The sequence below is a fragment of the Dermacentor albipictus genome, chromosome 7 (assembly GCF_038994185.2).
Source record: "Dermacentor albipictus isolate Rhodes 1998 colony chromosome 7, USDA_Dalb.pri_finalv2, whole genome shotgun sequence".
Taxonomy (NCBI): domain Eukaryota; kingdom Metazoa; phylum Arthropoda; class Arachnida; order Ixodida; family Ixodidae; genus Dermacentor; species Dermacentor albipictus.
Window position 1 is genome coordinate 43,977,425 of NC_091827.1, and position 20,057 is coordinate 43,997,481.

At 51.2% G+C, this 20,057-nt stretch overlaps 1 protein-coding gene across 1 annotated transcript; it reads right to left on the bottom strand.

Moving 5' to 3' along the window:
- Positions 1 to 1,811: 1,811 nt before the first annotated feature.
- Positions 1,812 to 11,284, bottom strand: LOC135915247 (solute carrier family 22 member 12-like). Its single transcript, XM_070521978.1, has 5 exons — positions 10,333 to 11,284; positions 8,372 to 8,723; positions 7,284 to 7,589; positions 3,673 to 3,928; positions 1,812 to 2,857 (listed from the first exon to the last, which is right to left on the bottom strand). Exons 1-5 carry the CDS (start codon positions 10,923 to 10,925, stop codon positions 2,103 to 2,105), a joined length of 2,262 nt encoding a protein of 753 aa, XP_070378079.1. The 5' UTR covers positions 10,926 to 11,284; the 3' UTR covers positions 1,812 to 2,102.
- Positions 11,285 to 20,057: the final 8,773 nt, after the last annotated feature.

Consider the following 20,057-nt stretch of genomic DNA (forward strand, 5'->3'; position numbering starts at 1 on the left):
TGGATTACCTGCGACCATGGATCCAAGCGGGTTCACGTGATCTGAACTGACCAACGGCGGGTGACAGCTGTAAGCACCGTCCCAAGGACGACTCTTGTCTTACGTTCAGTAATGTGGAAACTTGGGCTAGTTGGTGATTAATCATCGTACCTTGCTGGTGAAGCAGCGCCCTGACATGGACACAGGAAAGACACGGCAGCGAGTGTCGTGTATACTTGTGTGTCTTCGCCGTGTCCGTGTCAGTGCGCTGCTTCACCAGCAAGGCATGGTGACTTGTCTTACGTTGTTACCGTGGGCCTGGCCGTGAAGGACGAGTGCAGGACCACGCAGGAAGCGCAGCAGCTCTTCCTGCGTACACTGTAGTATTTCACTGCCGGAGAGAGAGAGAGAGAGGAGTTGAATGATACGAAAGGCAGGGAGGTCAGCCTGAGGTACATTCCTGTAGCCAGCTGCTCGGTGCTGGAGGTAGGGGGAAAGAAAGAGGGAAAGGAAAAATGAGCATGATGGGTGACAATGACGACAGAAAGAGGGCGTAAAACATATGACAAGAAATAAGCCTATTGAAAGCCTAAAGCCCAGACTCGTAACTTTATTAAAAAGTCAAGTAAATGTCACGGCAAAGGTTTCTGGATTATTAACCTCCGTAAATGGATTACCGCCTGGCCTTCTTATAGTACCGTGGCGCTTGTCCTGCTCGGACGCATATGAAGTACAGCGACGTAAGCTCATTGGCTTCTTCGGAACCACAGATTTGATGGATTCTTGTATATGACGGGCCCGGCACGGTGGCTCAGGGGCAACGACGCTGTGTTGTTGAGCGAGGGGAACCGGGCTCGATTTCCGTTAATGTCGGCAGTGTTCCGATGGGAAACAGATGAAAAAAAATATGGTAGGAGACCCTAATCTTTGACTTAGGTGTCTCTTAGTGGCACTCGCACCTCGGTGTTGATGTTATTTAGGTTAAAGGAGCGAACGTTTATTTTCCTCTGGCACGATATGCGGGCGAGGAGCGAGGGAGGAAGCGCAGCGCAATGGAAGCGAAGCTGCAATCTCTGGACTAGAAATGTTCTGAAGACGGGCATTGCAGCTACATCGCAAGACAGCAATGTTGTCCGCACTGAAGAAACTGGACCAACAAAGCAGTTTTGCTTGCAAGTACACAAGCATGTGAGGGCTCAGCTGAAATTCCTGTAGTAGCTGCCGATGTGCTGAAGTGCCTAAAGCTTCCGAGTATACAAAGTTTTCCAACACTGCAGCTGTCTGCAATTGTCTATGTAGCTGGCTATATTGGCCGTGTTCTTAGGGAGCACATGGATTGTGAAAGCTCCTGTGCAGTGACATCGAAGCCATTGACCAAGCAACCACTGCAGCAGCTGACTTGGCACCAGGACCGAGGCGGGTTGCTATACCCTTCAGATAAACTGCTTTATGTGTTGGAGACCCTGCGGCGCTTAGTTCAAACGGCTCTTGATGAGAAACCACTGCTTCAGAAGCCCCTGAAGACTCTTCTAGAAGCGGCTGTTCCAGCTATTTCAGAGTCGGGTCTCCTCCACTGCTCCAGCGTCCAACACCACCAGGATGTTGCTGCATTGGTGTGCACAAAGTTCATAAAGCCGCTCCTTGTGAACTACGCCTCTACAGCCACAGATAAAAGTGATGTATACAAAACACTTTTTCAGAAGCCCCTTTCAAGAAAGTATGTTAAGCTATAGAAGTGTTGTGAGCGATGTTCAGTGATCAGTCTATTCAGTGCGCAGCGCTTTGAAGTCCTATATCTAGCCCAACTCCCAACGCATGCGAGAAACGGCATCTATAGCAACTGCTATGTTTCACGGATACGGTGTCCTCTCGGACGCGTCATATAATACACATATAGGTCCGTCGCACAACTTTACTAATGCGATTCGCAGTTCGCAAAGCGGTTAAACGAAATGTCCCGCTTCAACTGCAGGCAGTTTGAGCGAGCGATAGTCAATAAACGTCACAAAAACAGCGCGCTGACATTAAACGCAAAAGTAAAGCTTGACACACGATGATATATAGAATAACATAATAAAAGAAACGAAGAAGCCGCAGTCTGCCGCAAGTTCTTTCCGGTCATGTCAGCTGCTGGCCGCCGGCTTCACACGTACTGCAGCTTGCTGTCGCGACAAAGAACTGCGACGTCGCATTTGGTGACTCTCCGGCAACGTCGCCTTGGAGCGCCTGCGCTTGCCTCCGCTTCGGGCCACGCGAAGCGGGGTGTAGAGCTGCCACTTGTCCTCCACTGCCATCATGCCCTGCACCGTGTTCGAGGGCGGCAGGTGCCTCGTCTCCGGCAGCGCGAACGCCATCGTGCCCAACAGCAACAACATGGCGGCGGACACGGCGTACGCCACGCTCTTGAGCAGCGGCGACGGGATCTCGTTCACGAACGGCGCCACCAGGGCACCGAGCCGGCCGCTCATGTAGCAGCAGCCCAGCGCCGCCCCTCGGACCACGGTCGGGTAGAGCTCGGCGGACAAGGCGAACACCGTGATGGCGGACAGGTCGAAGACGACGAGCCCCGAGACGACGAGGACGGCGGCCAGCTGGTCGAAGACGTGGGCCGCGGACAGGGCGCCCATGGCCAGGGACAGGGCCAGCATGCTGGCGGCGAGAGACAGCCGCCGGCCGACGTGCTTGAGGACGTAGACGTCCGCCACGACGCAGGGCATCCGCAGGAGCACCAAGGTGGCGCGCGCCGCTTCGTTCGTGCGCGTCACGTGACTCGTGCTGAGGTGCGAGAAGGTGCCGAACACCAGGAACCAGCAGCCGAAGATGATGGCCGACCGCTGGCGCAGGGGCTGGTAGGACAGCAGGTCCGACAGGCGTACCTCTGCACAACGTTGACCGCTACTATATATAGCGTCGGCGTATCCAAGATGGGTGCCAAAATGTCGCCAGATAACAGCAAAACACGCAGCAAGCGCTGGACACGCACGCACGGTATTACAGCGCGGGCACAGTAGCTGAAGGCCAATCGCTGCAGTTCATCGTCGAAAAAGGGCCGACAAATCATTAAGGGTGCGCCGCGACAGCGGAGCACCAATGACGAGCAACCAATGCCGTATGCACGCACGTGTATACACGGCGGTAACCATAGCAGGCGGCGCCAGGAGCAATCGACACTAAACCTCCTGACGACGGCGACTCCGCTCGATTTCGCAGGAAGTGTCCTGGAACATTCCGTATATACTGTTCTGCAACCCTGCATACTCGCATTTCAAGAGCTCGAGCAGAGCTGGCCGGCCGACAGGCGTACGTTGCCTTCATGCAAGTAGCAAGTTCGCCCGCGGCGCAGCCGTAGATGGCGCAGCAGCGGAGTCTCTGACGTCACACTCGAGAGGGCGCCACTCAAAGATCTCGGGGGCTAATAGCTTGGATTTCTTAATAGCTTAGATGGCGAAGCATCGATTGCGATAGATTGCGATAGCAATCGATGCTTCGCCTTTCGGGTGAAACTGCGACGTTTCTCTCGGTGTCCCAATAAACGGCGTACCTCATCACGTGCTCGCCACGGGTTTCACCTTCATACGTCCCACAGGACCTATATTTATCCCTGCCTTCCATCACGGACATATCTGAGCCTCCCAGGAGTTGCTACAGCCGCCGGTTTAGGTGTAGAAACGGCACGTGTATCGCAATAATCACCGTGGTCCGGGACGATGGCGTGGCCGGCTTCCGGTTCTTGCTGGGTCCCCAGGTGCTCGTGCTGCCGCTTCACCTCGACCTTGAGCGCCGACAGCCGGCGCCTAAACTGCTGCGGCTCGATTGCGTTGATGTACGCTGCCCGAGCGAGCACGTTCTCGGCGTTGCGCAGCTCGTAGAAGGCGAGGAGCCAGCAGGGGGACTCCTCCATCAGGTACACCGCGACGACCAGGCCGCACGTTGGCACCATGTAGGCCACCTGCGGAGACGCCGACCGAAAAGCACGCGGGCAGGTCATTCTACACACAGTTAAGATCATTATACAATGAAAGGAGAGCTTCGTCTGCTTGTTAACTGGGTAAAGGGTGTACAGGCGAGCTCGTCACGCACATGCAAGTCTAAAGCGAATAAAAGAGCGTGTCCATTCCACTTTGCTCCAACTACGTCCGTATGTATGTATGTATGTATGTATGTATGTATGTATGTATGTATGTATGTATGTATGTATGTATGTATGTATGTATGTATGTATGTATGTATGTATGTATGTATGTATGTATGTATGTATGTATGTATGTATGTATGTATGTATGTATGTATGTATGTATGTATGTATGTATGTATGTATGTATGTGTGTGTGTGTGTTGTCTACCAACCAGGAAAACCGGGAATTTTCAGGGATTTTGAATAGTCTGGAAATACTCAGGTGAAACTCAGGGAATTTGTCTCTATCAGGGAAAATTAGCTGTAATTTTATTAAAGGGAACGAACGTCGCGGTAATGCTGGCCCGTGTATCAGAGAGGGATCGTAACGAATCGCCTTTGACGCCGTGTCGTGTGATGTAGGAGTTGCCAGTGAACATACAACCAACGACCGACTTTCCGGACGGCCGATCATTCGGACGGCTTCGCGGCACCACCACGTACCCCATAGGGTCAATTTATAAGAACGTCTGAAATTTCGGAGGCAAGAACCCTTCGCCGTCCGATTTGCCGTACTCTTTGCCGTGGCCGCAGGTACGAGATGGCATTCATCAAAGCGACCACCGCCGCCGTTTTGATTACCTCGCCGCCTCGAAACGGCGCCCTCGCACGCAGATCGGCTGGCAGCCGTAGCCGCCAGCGCGGCTAACGCTAGGCCTAGCTGCTTCGACGTTCGCTATTAAGCTTCATGCCGTTCGGCGCCGTGTTTTTCATTGAAAAAATTCGCCGCTCTCAACAGTGGCCCCGACTCCGCCTTTGTGGTCCTCGCGATTGGCTTCGAAGCTCGGAAAACACGACGTGTTGCATAACGCCGGTTCCTGAATGTCAGCTTTGCCTCAGTACAGCAGTGTTACGCAGTGAAGCATACGCGAAGGTATTGCGGAGAAGCATAACAAGCGTGGGAAGGGGCAAATTTCACGGGACACAGTACGTATTCTCTAATTATACACGCGTGCACCCGCCATCTCCTGTCACAGTATGAGCACCGGTATGCCTAATAAGTGCACTGGCAGGCCTCTTCGGATGTGCCGGAGTGGATTTGAGCCCTTAAAAGCAGTAAAAGACTTGGATTCACTTTTTTCGAACTGCCCGATTTTTCGGATATTTTCGCGGCCTCTAGGGAGACCGAAAAATCGGACGTTGGCTGTACAACTATCCAAGAAGATGATTCAAATGGTCTGTGGGGCGAACGGGCAGCGGAATTGAGGAATGATAGGGAAAGGTACTGTGCCGCCTCTTCTTTGAAGGAGCTTGAGCCCAAAAAGCAGTGTTGGCTGACGCCGAGATGCAGGTTACCCTCATGCAAACCAAAATAAACTCTTTAAAGCAGTGAAATGCAGCATTGAGGCGTTGTGCGCGGGCTGAATGTCAGGATAGTTGAGGTTGACTTACCAGCTGTTGAGAGAGAGTCTCATTTTTGACAAAGTTCGGGCATGAACCATTGAGCTTGCTATCAGCTGTTAGAAATAGCCCATATCCCCTTCAGTCACAGCGGCCACGTTTGTGGACGCGACCTATTTCTGTCATTTCTGTGCAGTGATAGCAGGGGATAGAACACAAACATCAAGCTTAAGGTAAATTGAACATTCTGATAATCTAAATTGCTTTCATTTTACTTTTGAGGGATATGTATCATTACGGGGTATCACTTTGGTGAAGGCATTACCGCGTTTAACGTGATGATTGACGCGGGGCATGTCGGTAGCAACCTCGGAATATTTTTTTCTTTCTTGAAAGGATCGATGCCAATGAATAACTTGTGCATGCATGATTTAATGTTGTTTATGAAGAAACGTAGCATGACTGACTTTACAATATTCAAATAATTAGTTACTCTGTAATTATGATGTCTCATCATAAAATGCTCAAAGAGTCATTATACAATCTTCATTTACTTTCGGTGGAGTCTCAAGAACCATCTATGTTTCACACACGTATCGACAGTCGATCATAGTGCGTGACTGAAGGGGATATTCAAAAATATTTGTTTCTGTATGCATCTCCTTTTTATTCGTATTTGAAAATGTTCGACTCGATTCACACTGAGTTTTACCACATTTTTTTCGAACATATCTTATTCGATGTGCATTTTACTAACCCCTGCCTTCCCAATAAAATAAACTCCACTCCTTACTATTCAAACTCCATTAACTTGTTTATTTTTTAGCGTGCTTACTAGAAAGTGACGACACCGGGCGAAAGGATGTCCGGGCAGTCATGACATAAAACAATGTTCTGCGTCACTCAGAAAAATTTTGCAAGGGCACTCGGGGAAAACCTGGAAAACTCCGGGAAATTTGGAAATGTCAACTTGGTACAGACACCCAGCAGAGTAACGGCACTTGCCCCCATCCACGAAGTCGACCGACACCTTTTGCCAGTGTGGTAGCACCAAATACACCTGGACTCCTTGCACAGGTGGGCCAGCCAATTATACGTTCTGTCATTTCAGTGACGGCATACGGTCGAGGCGGAACTTTCTTCGCCACCACCGTCTCCTTTGGGCACTGGGCTTTGTTGCACGGATTCGCACCCGGTATAGAGCGTGATTCTGCAGGTGAAGCTTTGCGCTGGACTTAAAGGGACACTAAAGCGAAACAACAAATCAGTTTGGACTAATAAAGCATTGCTTGATAATACTGCAGGCAGTCATCTCAAAATAATGGTTTGATTATGAGGTGAGAAAATGAAGGTCGAAGTATCTGTATTTCGATTTCGCGCCGAAATTCCGACGCCGGTACGTGAGTTTGACGTCCGGGATTCCAAAGTATGTTCTCGTATTTGGGCCGCGTTGGCTGAGTAAAGTTTCCCGAAACTTGTCATGCTTAAAATATGGTTCCCTCAGAACACAATGTAGTCAATCTGTACCGCTATATAATTAAGTAGGCCCTAAAGGATGCAATCAAAATCCGTGACGTCACAGCGACCAGGTGCGGGAGCTTCAAGGAGGCGTCGCCACCCGTTTTTCGTACTTGTGCTTTTTGGGGCTTACCAAGCGCCTTATCGTAATAAGAATGGTGTTTTTTGGTGTCCTAGAGAGGTAATTTACTGATGCAGAAGAAATCATTTCTCTCATTAGTGTCCCTTTAACTAATAGGGTTGCCAACTGAGTACAGCCTGCGCCAGTTACCTGCGCGTCGTGCCAGTTGTAGAGGAACACGTGGACGAGCTCGCTGTACACGGCAGCGAAGAACGTGGCCCCCGCGACAGCGAAGGCGCAGTAGGGGGCGCGGTGCTCCGTGTCGGTCACCTCGAAGAGCATCACGTGGGACGCCACCAGCACTCCGGCGGCGCCCGCCGACAGCAGGAACCGCAGCGTGCAGAAGAGGGACACATTTTGGGCGAACGCGAGCATGGTGCCGGCGAAGACGAGCAACACGAGCCAGACGCAGAGCACGGGCCGGCGACCGGTGCGGTCGGCCGCTACGCCCGCGATCTGGAGGCGGCGGGTGCGGATTTAGGCTTAAGATTCGACCCGGATCTCATTTGAACGCTTGTTTAAACTAATGCGCCTAGTTTTTACGGTTGGTGTAACTCGCTCTATGCGCCTTTTTACGCAGCGCCATACCCGTAAGCGCCGCCTATATTTGGTCACGTGGCGTACACCAGTCGTTGAGCGCCTTCTGGTCGGCGTTTGCTCGCTTGTTTATGGTGGCCACGGTGGCAGCCATGCGTGCGTGGCTAAGACCGCATCTGTGTCGGCCACCACGGTGAGCATCGTATGGGTAGACGACATAAAGCTTTGGCCAAAGGTGCCGAGTAGTGTACATATATATATATATATATATATATATATATATATATATATATATATATATATATATATATATATATATATATATATATATATATATATATGGATAATGGGATTCTACCAGCAGCCAACTGCAGCACCAGGAGGATTTTTTTTACATAATCGGGATGTCGATAATTAGATGACATTGAAGAACTGAATTACTTGATGGATGGATACAACGTTCTTGTACGTCCGGCAAGGTTTAACGCGACCCGGACTCAGGTCTCCCACGGGGGAACGTCAAGGCCCTGCCTCAACGCCGCCTCACGGGCGGCGTTGAGGCAGGGCCTCAATTCTCTTAGTAAATTAATAATTGTGTTTTGATATGTACTTGATTCAGTTGTTTGCAGTGTACTACGTCCCGCGTAATTATTAAAGTAACCGTCAGACTAGCGCAAGGGACAGCTACTCGCCGAACGCACCGGAGCGCCGACCACGCCCCCGGCCATGTACGCCGCGGCGAGCTCCGACACGATCCAGCCGCGGCCGCACACCAGGTCCCACTCGTCCACGATGGAGTGGACGCGCGAGTCGCCGAAGAAGATGGCGTGGCGGGGTTCGCCCGAGCTCGCCCCGGACTCGTACTGCCAGCCGGCGTCGCAGGGGACCGCGGTCCGGTTGTCCGGGGACTCGCCCGACGACTCGGCGTCCGGCAACGGAGGATCGAAGCGCAGGCACTGGCTTCTGCTCTCGCCGCCGTGTTCGTCCCGGACGACCGGTATGGCGACGTTCCTCCACGCCTCCGGACTCATGTGCGAGTACGCGGCGGGAGGCCTGGGCCAGTTGAGAATAGTTTCGAGGGTGCGTCCCTATACAGTAATGCCGGCCTATACAGAATATATGACCCGCCGTGGTTGCGCAGTGGCTATTGTGTTGGGCTGCTGAGCACGAGGTCGCGGGATCGAATCTCGGCCACGGCGGCCGCATTTCGATGGGGGCGAAATGCGCAAACACCCGTGTGCTTAGATTTAGGTGCACGTTAAAGAACCCCAGGTGGTCAAAATTTCCGGAGTCCTCCACTACGGCGTGCCTCATAATCAGAAAGTGGTTTTGGCACGTAAAACCCCAAATATTATTATTATTATTATTATTATTATTATTATTATTATTATTATACAGAATACTTAGCAGAATGCGTTGTTGGGCAAGTTGGTTCATTGTAATTGGTAACAGTGGTTGCGCTTTCTAGACAATCACATGCGCCTGTCCTGTCTTCTTACATGTGATTGTCTAGAAAGCGCAACCAATGTTACCAATATACAGAATACGACGAAGCTCGGACTGAAAGGGCGACGTGCATCAATCTGGCGCAGCGTACGGGCGCAGTTGCTGTGGCGTTGTGCCGCTGACGACGAAGTTGCAGGTTCGATAGCCGGCTGTCGCGGCCACACTTCGATGGGGACGGAATACGTAACGCTCACTTTCGGATCTTTCGGCGAATTTTAAGGCACCTCCCAGGCAGCAACAGACGGAGCGGGTGTACGCGAGTGGAGCGGGGAGTGGAGCGGGGAGTTGAGCGGAGAGCGGAGCGGGGAGTGGAGTGGGGAGTTGAGCGGAGAGCGGAGCGGGGAGCGGAATACGTTCTGCTAAAAAACTTTGTGTTGATCAACGCGAAGCGTTCGTGACCTAGATGAACCCCCATTTCCATATTTGGTATGCCTGGCGCGTTTCGACACGCCGCACCGGTAGGGGGCGCCGCAAGCCCGGAGAACAAACGAACAGACACCAGTTGCTGTAGTGCGCGTGGCACATGATACATGCACATTCACTTTCCTTAACCTAGCTAAGTGTAGGTGGAGCTGTCGACGGTGGCGTCCCTTTGGAAGTTGCTTGGGAGCTTTAGCGTGTGCTTTGAACTTATCTTGCGAACTTTAATTCACCCGCTCAATCACTCGGCAGGTGTTGAATTGCGACCTTAATTTTGTTATTACACGGCGTAGAAAGTGCTGTTCAGCGCAAGATCCCCGAGATGACGACATGAAAGCGGATACCGGCACTCGCTCGCTCACTCGCCGAGTATTTCATGCACGTGACAAGACAAAACCCCTTGACACGCATACGCGCACGTACCCACACAGCTCATTACAGCCTGTTCATACATGGCATACTACATCGGCATTGTTCAACGCACCACGCATAATGTCGGCTACTACAAATCCACACTCAAATCAGTGGCCTCCTGTGTTAACCTATGGGGCCGGAAATCGAAGGAAGGCAAGTAAACCGTCTCGAGCATATAAAAAACCGCCTAAAGAGCGACGGAAAAGAAAATAAATGGACAGGAAGACTGTAGCATCGATCAGCGAGCAAACGCTGCAAGGTGCAGCTGCTGCTAAAAAAAAAAAACGTGCGGCCTAAAAATAGTCCAGGTTGCGCACCGTACCTGCACCAGTGGTCCACGGGCCTTGCCAGGTTGGCGGAGGCGAGCGCGTGCACGATGGTCGTGAAGAAGGCCAGTGCGGTGCAGACCAGCACGATCGCCTGGAACCGGCCGTGGCCGCAGATGAGGATCTGGTCCAGCGGCGACGTGCGAGCTGCCGCCGTGGCCGCGGTCGTAGCGGCCACGGCGGTGGTGCTCTGGCCGACGTCCTGCTGACCTTCCGGCGGCGACATCGGGGACGTCGGATCGGACGTGGGCAGGGAGACGTGGGCAATCTGAAACGCCGCGTACTCGTCGGCGCCGGCGGCCACCTTGATGGCCTCCCGCCGACCGTCGTGTGGCGAGAGCGAGGACGTCTGCAGAGCGCTCAACCGCTGGTCGACGGTGGCTTGTTTGTCTTTCCGGTCGGCCGTCTTGACGGGGTCCCGCTGTGGCGAGAGCGAGGACGTCTGCAGAGCGCTCAACCGCTGGTCGACGGTGGCTTGTTTGTCTTTCCGGTCGGCCGTCTTGTCGGCGTCGTGCGACGGCGGCGACGGCGTCAGAGTGGTCGTCCGCTGATCGGCGGTGGCGGCCTGCTTGTCTTCGGCTCCGTCCATAATGGCGGTTGCCCACTAACCCTCGTGTGGCGACACCGGTGAAGGCCGAGCTGTCTTCGGCTGCACGAAGGCAGTGACGCGGTTTGCGTCGCAGTGGTCGACGGTTCGTATCTCGCCGCCTTTGGGCTCGAAGGCTTGAGACGTTGCAAAGGAGCGATGCCGGAGTGCGACCTAACCGGTGCGTTCGGAAGCTGCTTCTCGTCGCGTGATGGCGCGTGCACCGGCGAGCTCGCGATGGTTTCTTCTGCTTCTTCGCTGACGAAAATTTGCCTAGGTTACACGGTGGCGACTTATAGTTAGAAGTACTAATAAAGAAAACAAAAGCCGTGTGTTGTGCAGTTGGCAAATTTCTTGTCGTTTTGTCACGTGGTGTTTTCTGTTTGCTTGATACGTACAGTCGCGGACAGAATAAAATGGACCACGGGATCTCCAAAAACGTTCAATTCCCGAGCAGCCTGTAGCAGTAACCAGTAAAACTGCCAACGACAACGTTGTTAGCATATTCTAGTCGAGGTCCAAAATGAAAATACCAGATTGCGTTGTGAGGTTGCGGAGATATTCAGCTTTTTCTTAGATTTCATGGTCCGTAATATTCTGTTCGCGACTGTACGTTCGTTCTTTAGATTATTCAGTGCCTCACTGTAGTATGCCCCCTGCCAGATCTCTGTGTCATCATACATTTATGTTTCGTAGTAGTTTAGCTAGATGGCGCACCTCCCTTCTGTCATGTGACGAGCTGGGACCAATCAGGAGGTGTCATCTGGCGTGTGAAGTCCTTTTTAGTAATGAACGGCCGCGAGCCGGCTCAGTCCTGTTCCGGTTTTCATCAGGAGCAGTTAGCTCCGTGTCTCCCTCTCTGCGTCGGCGCTCGCCGCGCGTTCGCTGGTCGCGGGCCCCCGCTTGCCTGCCGCTGCCGACACAACAGTAAGGCACACATTGTCAGGATTGGGGGCTCAATCCCATCGCTCGTGGTCCTTTGCCAAGATTGGAGTACGGCATGAATTCGAAGGTAGCTGGCCCATGCCGTCGTCCAACTTATTTACGCTGAGGTCGTTGATGAAGTGAAGAACTGTTTCTCATCGAGAACGAGGAAAATGGGTTTATTTACAGAAATTAAATCAGTCTAACATGACTGCTTGAGAAAAAGAGTATCAGTCCAACATGACTGCATGAGAGAAGTGACTCAGTCTAACATGACTGCTCAAGAGAAGTGTGTCCAGCATTCGCACAACAACAGTTTTTATACACTCGGTCCGCCGGCCATACGAGGCGGCGACTGTTCGTTTACTCATCGCCAACTTGCTGCCGCTCCGCGGAACAGTTTACGTACACAAAGGCACACACATTCCGATGCCCAAACGACGGCGTTGGAGGGGTGCCGTTCCGGGAAGTATCGGTGCCAATCGTGGGTAGCTCGTTGTCTTGCGTCACGCCGAGACATGAGAAGCACCAAAATACGGCTTTCCCGCGGCAGATTGTCCATGCGTGTCAGATCAGGTCCGCGTTGGGGAACTCCGGAACCATTGTTCACACACCGAACTCGTTCCGTCACAATGTCGATGGGGCTGGTGGAAGGAGGCGGTTTTCAGCACAAAGGCCGCTTCTTCGAACGCCTCCTAGCTGCAGTGACGGAGAGGGTGCGGAATGCGCGTCTTGCCCCCTTGTCGTAATTGGGTGGCAATTTTGCCTTGCAGCTCGCCATTCTTAACAACATTTGACCATTCGTGGACAGTTGGCACTCCTCTGTCTCTTGCGTGTCCCCCCCTTTTGTTCATGCTCCTTACTTGGCGCCAGAGACATCATCTTATTTGCAAGCTTATGAGGTTCTACATGACAAAGCCACGATCTGTTTATGAGGCACGCCGTAGTGGAGGGTTCCGCAAATTTGGACCACCTGGAATTCGTTAACGTGCACCTAAATCCAAGTATACACGGGTGTTTTCGCATTACGCCCCCATGTAAACGGGGCCGCCGGGGCCGGGATTCGATCGCGCGACCTCGCGCTTAGCAGGCCAACACCACAGACACTAAGCAAGCATGGCGGGTAGCAAGCTTAGACACCAGCTGACCCAAGAACAAGTTCTACTGGTTTTTGCTGCTGAACGCCACTACGCGTCTCTGGATACCTTCTAACCCTCAACCAAGGTAATCCGCGCATGCGCCGTCGATACTGAGACGGTGCGACTGCGGGACGCGTCTGGAGTGTCCCTACAATTACTGTCAAAATGAAAGAGTGTAGCATTAAGTTGAGAAATTTGTCACTTTGGCAACAGACGAAACGGTGTCACAATTTTGTTAACTGAATCTTTTAAAGGTACGTCAAAGGCGTTAAAAAACTTGATGTAATATTTCACGAGCCACTCGAAAGTGAGCGGGTAGATTTTATTTCGAAGACCAAGCTGTTGATGCCGGGAGGTGGGCGGCCACCCTATTTCAGGTGGCAATGGCCCCGTGATAGCTTGTCCACCAGCCGTCGCTCGAAAGTGCGTGAATAATTTTGTGAGTCGAGCTTTCGGGGGCTGGAATGGGGCAAAATAAATGTAACGATTTGACGCAAGCTGTAAACTAGAGCATCGTTCCTGGCACGCATTGGACGATGTAACAGATGAGCTGTACACTTTATGTAATTGTGGTGTCTCTTCGCGGCGCAGAGTTAGAGGACTTCGCGATTAAAATTTATTGATTCGCCGCAGTTTGGCAAAAAGAAAAGAAACGTATAAGGATACCGCAAATTAAAATTTCGCTGCTTTCGCTTCCTACGGTATACGCAAAGTTTAGCTTTCTCGAACGCAACAAAACTGATTCAAGATCACTTTTTTTTTTATTGCGATAATTCTTGGAGCGTATATGTGTATTATATGTGTGCTGTGAGGTCTGTGTTGTGTATGAATTGAAGCTGTGTTTTGTGAAATCTGTTGTCGTGTATCCAGTGGTCATGGCTGGTTGTCACACTGTAGAGGAGGCCGGCTTGCAGTAGGAGACGCGAGCGTTCCGATTCAGCAGCTGTCTCATGAGAGAATTTCCGCATTCCACATATATTTATAACAGGCACGTTGGAGTTAGCCCCAAGCCAAAGTGAAATTTTAATTACATCTAATGTGCAGTGAGTAGCTTCTCCTAAGTTAGAATATCAATTGTTTGTTACTAATTTTGCTTACTGTCGCAGAATTTAGCCTGCTGAATTCAGCGGGATGCCTCAGCGGGCAAAAGCTGAAGCGCCGTCCTGTGCTTGCGTTCGTAAACAGCGAGAGGGTGTATATATATATATATATATATATATATATATATATATATATATATATAGCTGTGCGAGTCCGCGCCGCTGTTAAACATCTGCCTGCGTGCTTTCACGCTTGCAGCAGTGGCACGCTGAAGTCTGAGGCAGCGATGAAAATGGATGTGCGATTCTTTTTTTTTCGTTCTTTTTCTTTTCCTTTCTTTTACTTTGCTCGCTCCCTAAAGTGACACCTGCGTGCAACAACCGGAACTATAACACCGTGGTGGTCGACAGCCGGAACGAACAACGCGTATAGGTTTACGGCAACGCGGCGCACACCTGTTGTCACGTGCGACTTCAACAACCAAGTGTACAAGTTTACGCGCTCCGCGCTTCTTTTGACGTTCTATCATCGCGCGATGGCCTATTCGTTGCGAGCAAACAATATTTAAAGCAAAGCTTCTTTTTTTTCACACCCCCGAAACATTCCCGGATTATGCTTACGGTGTGTTCTTCTTGTCTGAACGGCTACGCACTTAATCAGACATAGACGAACGTCATATGACACGAACACGCCCACACGATTTTCGACCCCCTTCTCCTGGTGCTGCCGCACCTGGCGCGTCGTTTCACCGAATAGCTCAAACAAGCGCAAAAAAAAGGTTAGAACATTACCGATCCGAAGGTGGTATCGAACTTCGGTATCCCAGCACAATATACAACCCGACGATCTTAACCGTTCGGTCGCAATCGCACGGGCGCATCTCGTCGTGTCAACGCTGGTCAACTGTTTTGCGAGACGTTGGCACGTGCGAAAGTTCGCCGAGCGCACGCAAATAGGAGCGCGCACGCAAGACAAAAGACGCATTGCTGAAACGGGCGAATGAAATATTTATGAATTGCCTTCCGTGATTTTTCGCTCACGGCCAACGCCGACAACACCTCCTTTCCTGCGACACGAGCTCCTTAACGCTGTCGCGTTAATAGTCAACCCTACAGCGCTATACCTGCCGCATAGTACACTTCTTTCTCTCCGCGTGCTTCCGTCTGACTAACGTCAAACGTCGTCTCTTCGCTGCGTCGGCGTCTCAAGCGTGCGCATTCGCATGAGCGCGGCTCGTCTCTATTTCGGAAGGGTTGAAATCCTGGCCATTTGGTACATATAGTTGAAGCATATAAACCAGTCACAAAAGACAAAAGACAAGAAGAGAGGTTCACACCACAACGACTGGTGAACATTTAGAAAGACGCCCAGAGAAGAAGAAATGCCTTGCAGAAGAGTTGAAATCTGGGCCAGTTGGTACATATAGTTGAAGGAAAGGTTCACACCGGTCTTTATGGTGCGAACCTCTCTTCTTGTCTTTTGTGACTCGTTTTTTTTCCCTTCATGTCTGTATTTCTGCCCCTAGCTCGTGAATGAGGTGTATAGTTCATAAACAACCATCGCACAGCCTTGAAGTTGTCACCTGTGCGGTTAATAAAGCGCGAACGATGCATGAGATTGCGCATTGCAGAGGAAGACAATTTGCGTCCGCATTTTTTTTATGCGAAGCATATTAACGTAGGTTTCGGGCCTTCGCGCGACGCCCGGCGGTGGCCGCCATTGACCCTGAAGTGGGGTCACGTGACATGACGTCACGTGATGACGCCACACAGGCTGCAGATGGGGCCTCATATCGCGCCATCGGTCGCCTTCCCGCGGTGGCCACCATTGACCTTCAAGTGACCTTCAAGTAGTTCACGTGATGACGTCACACCGGCTGCAGATGGGGCCTCATATCGCGCCGTCGGACGTCGCCCGGCGGAGGCCTCCACGCTTCGGTTCGCGCCGTCGCGCGCGACGCGGCGGCGGCGCCACCATCGCTGCATCACGTGATATGTGACGTCACGCCAGGGATGAAGCGGCGCGCGCTCGCCGTCGCGTCAGTCTCTGTGCCCGCAACCGCGCCAGCGTCTTTGCGCCGGGCGTGTATGCGGTCAAGATGCCTCCAAACGCTAAGGATACGCTAAGGTTAAGCCTCCAATTTTTTTGTAGTTTTGCAGCATTTTAATAAAACGCTTCACGAAAGTGATTCACTTCGCACAGATTCCCGACGCGTGCATTCTCTGGATCTGCGTGATTTCTTTTTCTTCTTTTTTATTCGATTCACCGTATAATTTTTCTTCACTCCCGAAAAGAAAGTCTAAAGGTTGAAGTGGAAATATGTTACACTGTGACATATTTGTTACACCTACGTGACATAAGTCAGTAAAGTGTAAAAGAAGGCGAGGATACAGAGCGCCGAAAGTAAGACACGCGCGTTTGATTTTCTGCCTTGTACACGCCGTTCTTTTTTATTTCTTCGAGCCGTTTGACTGCGTATATATACAAGAGCAACGAACCAATCACCTGACATTAAGTCTTTTTTTTACTTCTAGCTAGTTGACGTCGGTCCTTTTTTCTTCGACTTTATCAGGAACAAACTATTACTGCACAGTACAAAAGTATGCACATACGCAATATTTACCTGTGAACGGCGGACCCAATTCATCCCGCGAGGTCACCGGACTACGATTCGCGACACCATGGACGTCACTATCAAGACCACGTGCTTAAGTTATAGGTGCTTGCATATGCGTAGATTTAGGCCCGTGCACGTTGAATGACCCCCGTGGAGTCTCGTAATTATTTAGGAGCCCTCTCGCCTCCTCTCTCCACGTACCTCGTTTACCAGTGCGACCTTCCTCATAGCCTTTGTGTCGCTTCGGGACCAACCTCTACTCCAGTTAGAGCCCGCGAGGTACCTGAATAAATAAGTAAATTCGATTTAGACGTAAACGTCGGTACCGTTGCTGTCTCGTGCGCTATAGTCGACGACAAAAAACACGTGTGACTCACGTGTACCTCCACACGCCTGCGTATACACAGCTTTTATGGGTGCGAGGAAACCATCGAGCACCTATTGTGTACCTGCCGACGCTACGATGCGAAACGCCTCTCTCTGCGCTCAACTTTACACCGAGTGGACTCAAAACCGTTCACCGAGACAAAGATATACTCGAACCGTGGCCCACACCCCTCACTGTCACGAAAAGCGAATCGTGCACTAGTGCAATACTCGAAGTGCACCGGCTTACGAGACCGTTTGTAGTGTCCTTGGATATAGTGTCCCTCCCACACGCACTCGGTGTTTCTCTCTCCCTTTTCCCTCTTTCTATTTTCTTTTCCCCCAGTGTAGGGTAGCAAACCGGGTGCTCTTCTGGTTGATCTCCCTGCCTTCGCTGTCATCTATCTATCTATCTATCTATCTATCTATCTATCTATCTATCTATCTATCTATCTATCTATCTATCTATCTATCTATCTATCTATCTATCTATCTATCTATCTATCTATCTATCTATCTATCTATCTATCTCTTGTATAACTCTCTCTTGTATAACTAGATCGCGCGGCCGAGATGCGGGGATACGTTGACCGCAGAAGCGCGTGCAGTTAGAAACGCATCTCTCGCGACTTGTGCAGCGAGCCGCGTTGATTGGTAGGCGGGCGTCACGTGGCCATCGTTAAACACGCGCCGCGTTGCGATGCGGGACGACTTGTTGGCGTTGTCGCTCGCAAAGGCTCCGCACCACAGATCGGAAGGGAGGAAGGGGCGTATTTCTCGGGCCAGAACCACTTTCTGTGTATACTTAACTGGTTCTCCGAGTCATTGGGTCGGGTAATGCGATGCGGAAACGATATGCGCACAGACAAGGGCTCCTCCTTCCACTATACTCTGGCCTAGCCCGATAACGTGTTCGTCTTTTTGTTGTTTCTTTTTTTCGCGCCGTAAGCGAGGGTTTAGATGTGCGTTAATCATCACCGCGTTACCCGGTTGTCTTGCAAACCGGGAAGAACGCGACGCTGTTCTGGGCTTGATCTTTCGATGGAAATCGTAGTTGGGCGAGTCGGTTAAACATTGGTTTAGGGAGCGCTTGTCTTGTCGGGCTTTTCTGTCACGTGTATCCGTGTGTGTGTGTGTGTGTGTGTGTGTGTGTGTGTGTGCGTGTGTGCGTGTGTGTGTGTGTCTGTGTGTGTGCGTGTGTGTGTGTGTGTGTGTGTGTGCGCGTGTGTTATTGCGCCCAGATCCCCTTCTTGGCATTCGTCTGCCTGGAAAAAAGAAAAACAACAACAAAGACACTTGCAGCGGCGTTGCATTTCCATGTCTCGGCACGCTATAATCATAGCGAACCACGAAGATGCTTATTCACAAAAGGGGCCTCTATACTCGAAGCTTTCGCTCGACTCCATCGAATGGAGCGCATCGCTGTCTCTCAGTGGAAGAATACAGGGAACGTTAATATGCGTGGCCTCTGAGAACGTGCGCGATCTCGGAGGCCACGCAATAACGCTCGTCGGTTGATTCTTGCTACGAGGTGTTGAGTGAGAAACAAACATTCAATGCGCTGGAGTACAGACTTCGAGAGCACTTTCGCGGCTGCTCGATGCAGGCGCACGAAGTTGCGCCTTGTTTATCGAGCGGCCATGACAGTTTGGTGCACAATTTTCGCTAGGGAATCGTCATGTGTCATAGTAACCGCTTCGGTGGAGAGCCAGCGATGGCCTCTCCCAAACTATGAAAAAAGAAATCATGGACATCTACAAATACGGCAAGAAAGAAATCAGGAGAAAAAAATCTGTACAATAACGCAAAGGGCAGTGCCTCGCTATCTGAGGCCCGAGCCGGTTGCTTGAGGACAAGAAAATACTTGATCAAACATTCGCCACGAGATGAGGCGTGTATAGGGAGCAGCAAAAGTCGGGAAACGTTCTCAGTGCATCGTAATGGAATGCTAAGAGACATTCACCCAGCAAGACCCATAGGACCTTCCAGAATCGCCAGGGGATTGAAAGCGGAAGGAAGCTATAACACATCAGCAGTGCAGATAAGCAAGATATGTTTAGAGTATTCGTGATGAAAAAAAAAAGCGGGAGAGATATTGATACGACTACAGTCTCTACAGGCCTAAGTAACTGTACAATACAGAAATGGAAGTTTTAATTCGAATAGAAAAAATAAAGGTGACATAGTTAACATGCTATATAAACTGCAATGCAGCTATTAAACACCAATCAGCTGAAGCAGGGTAGGTGACTTGTCGTCTCCCCGTTTAGGAAGGGATGCAAATATAAATTATCATCGAATCCAGAGGGGAAGGGGTTTAGGGGGGGGGTAGTTACAAGCGAACAGAGCAGAAACCTTACGAACACGATGCGATGCACATGGAAGGCATCGACAGCGCTGTACATTAAACAAAACGTTTAGTTTGCCCACAGACAGGCGTCAGTAAAACCGGTCTGTAAGGCCTACCTTAAAAGCTGTCAGCAGACAGGTTTCAGACGTGCAGACAGCTCTCCCGGAAAAATAATCGTCTCGTTGAAAATCACCGGGCTGCGTATCTTCCTTGTGCCTCTCTTTACCTAAGTCAGATTACTTGGCTGGTCTAACTGAAAACGCTACCCCACTTCACGAGAGAGCGGTTGGACGTCAGCAAATACGGGAGAGAGTCGTTGCAAGCGCTTGTGAGGCAAAATAGGTTGTCGGAATGTATAGTTCATTTCTGCTACTTTTCCCATGTTTGCGCCATTTCGCCGCAATATTTCGAAGGCAGTTGGCTTTGGACGTGTTAGTGGCGTAGCTAGGTCGTCTGGCACCCGGGGCCCATAGGTCTTCTGTCACCCCCCTCCCCGGGTGTAGCCGGCGGAAAGAGGGGTGTCTTCAGGCGTATATGACAACCCCCCCCCCCCCTCACTGGCCCCTTGCACCCGGGGCCCACGGCCCCCCGGCTTCCCCTGTTGCTACGCCACTGGGACGGGTTCTCACGATAGGCCCTATACCGGAGCCCGTATACAAAGTTCGTTGCTGCTACGATGCGGCCAGGGAGTTACAACT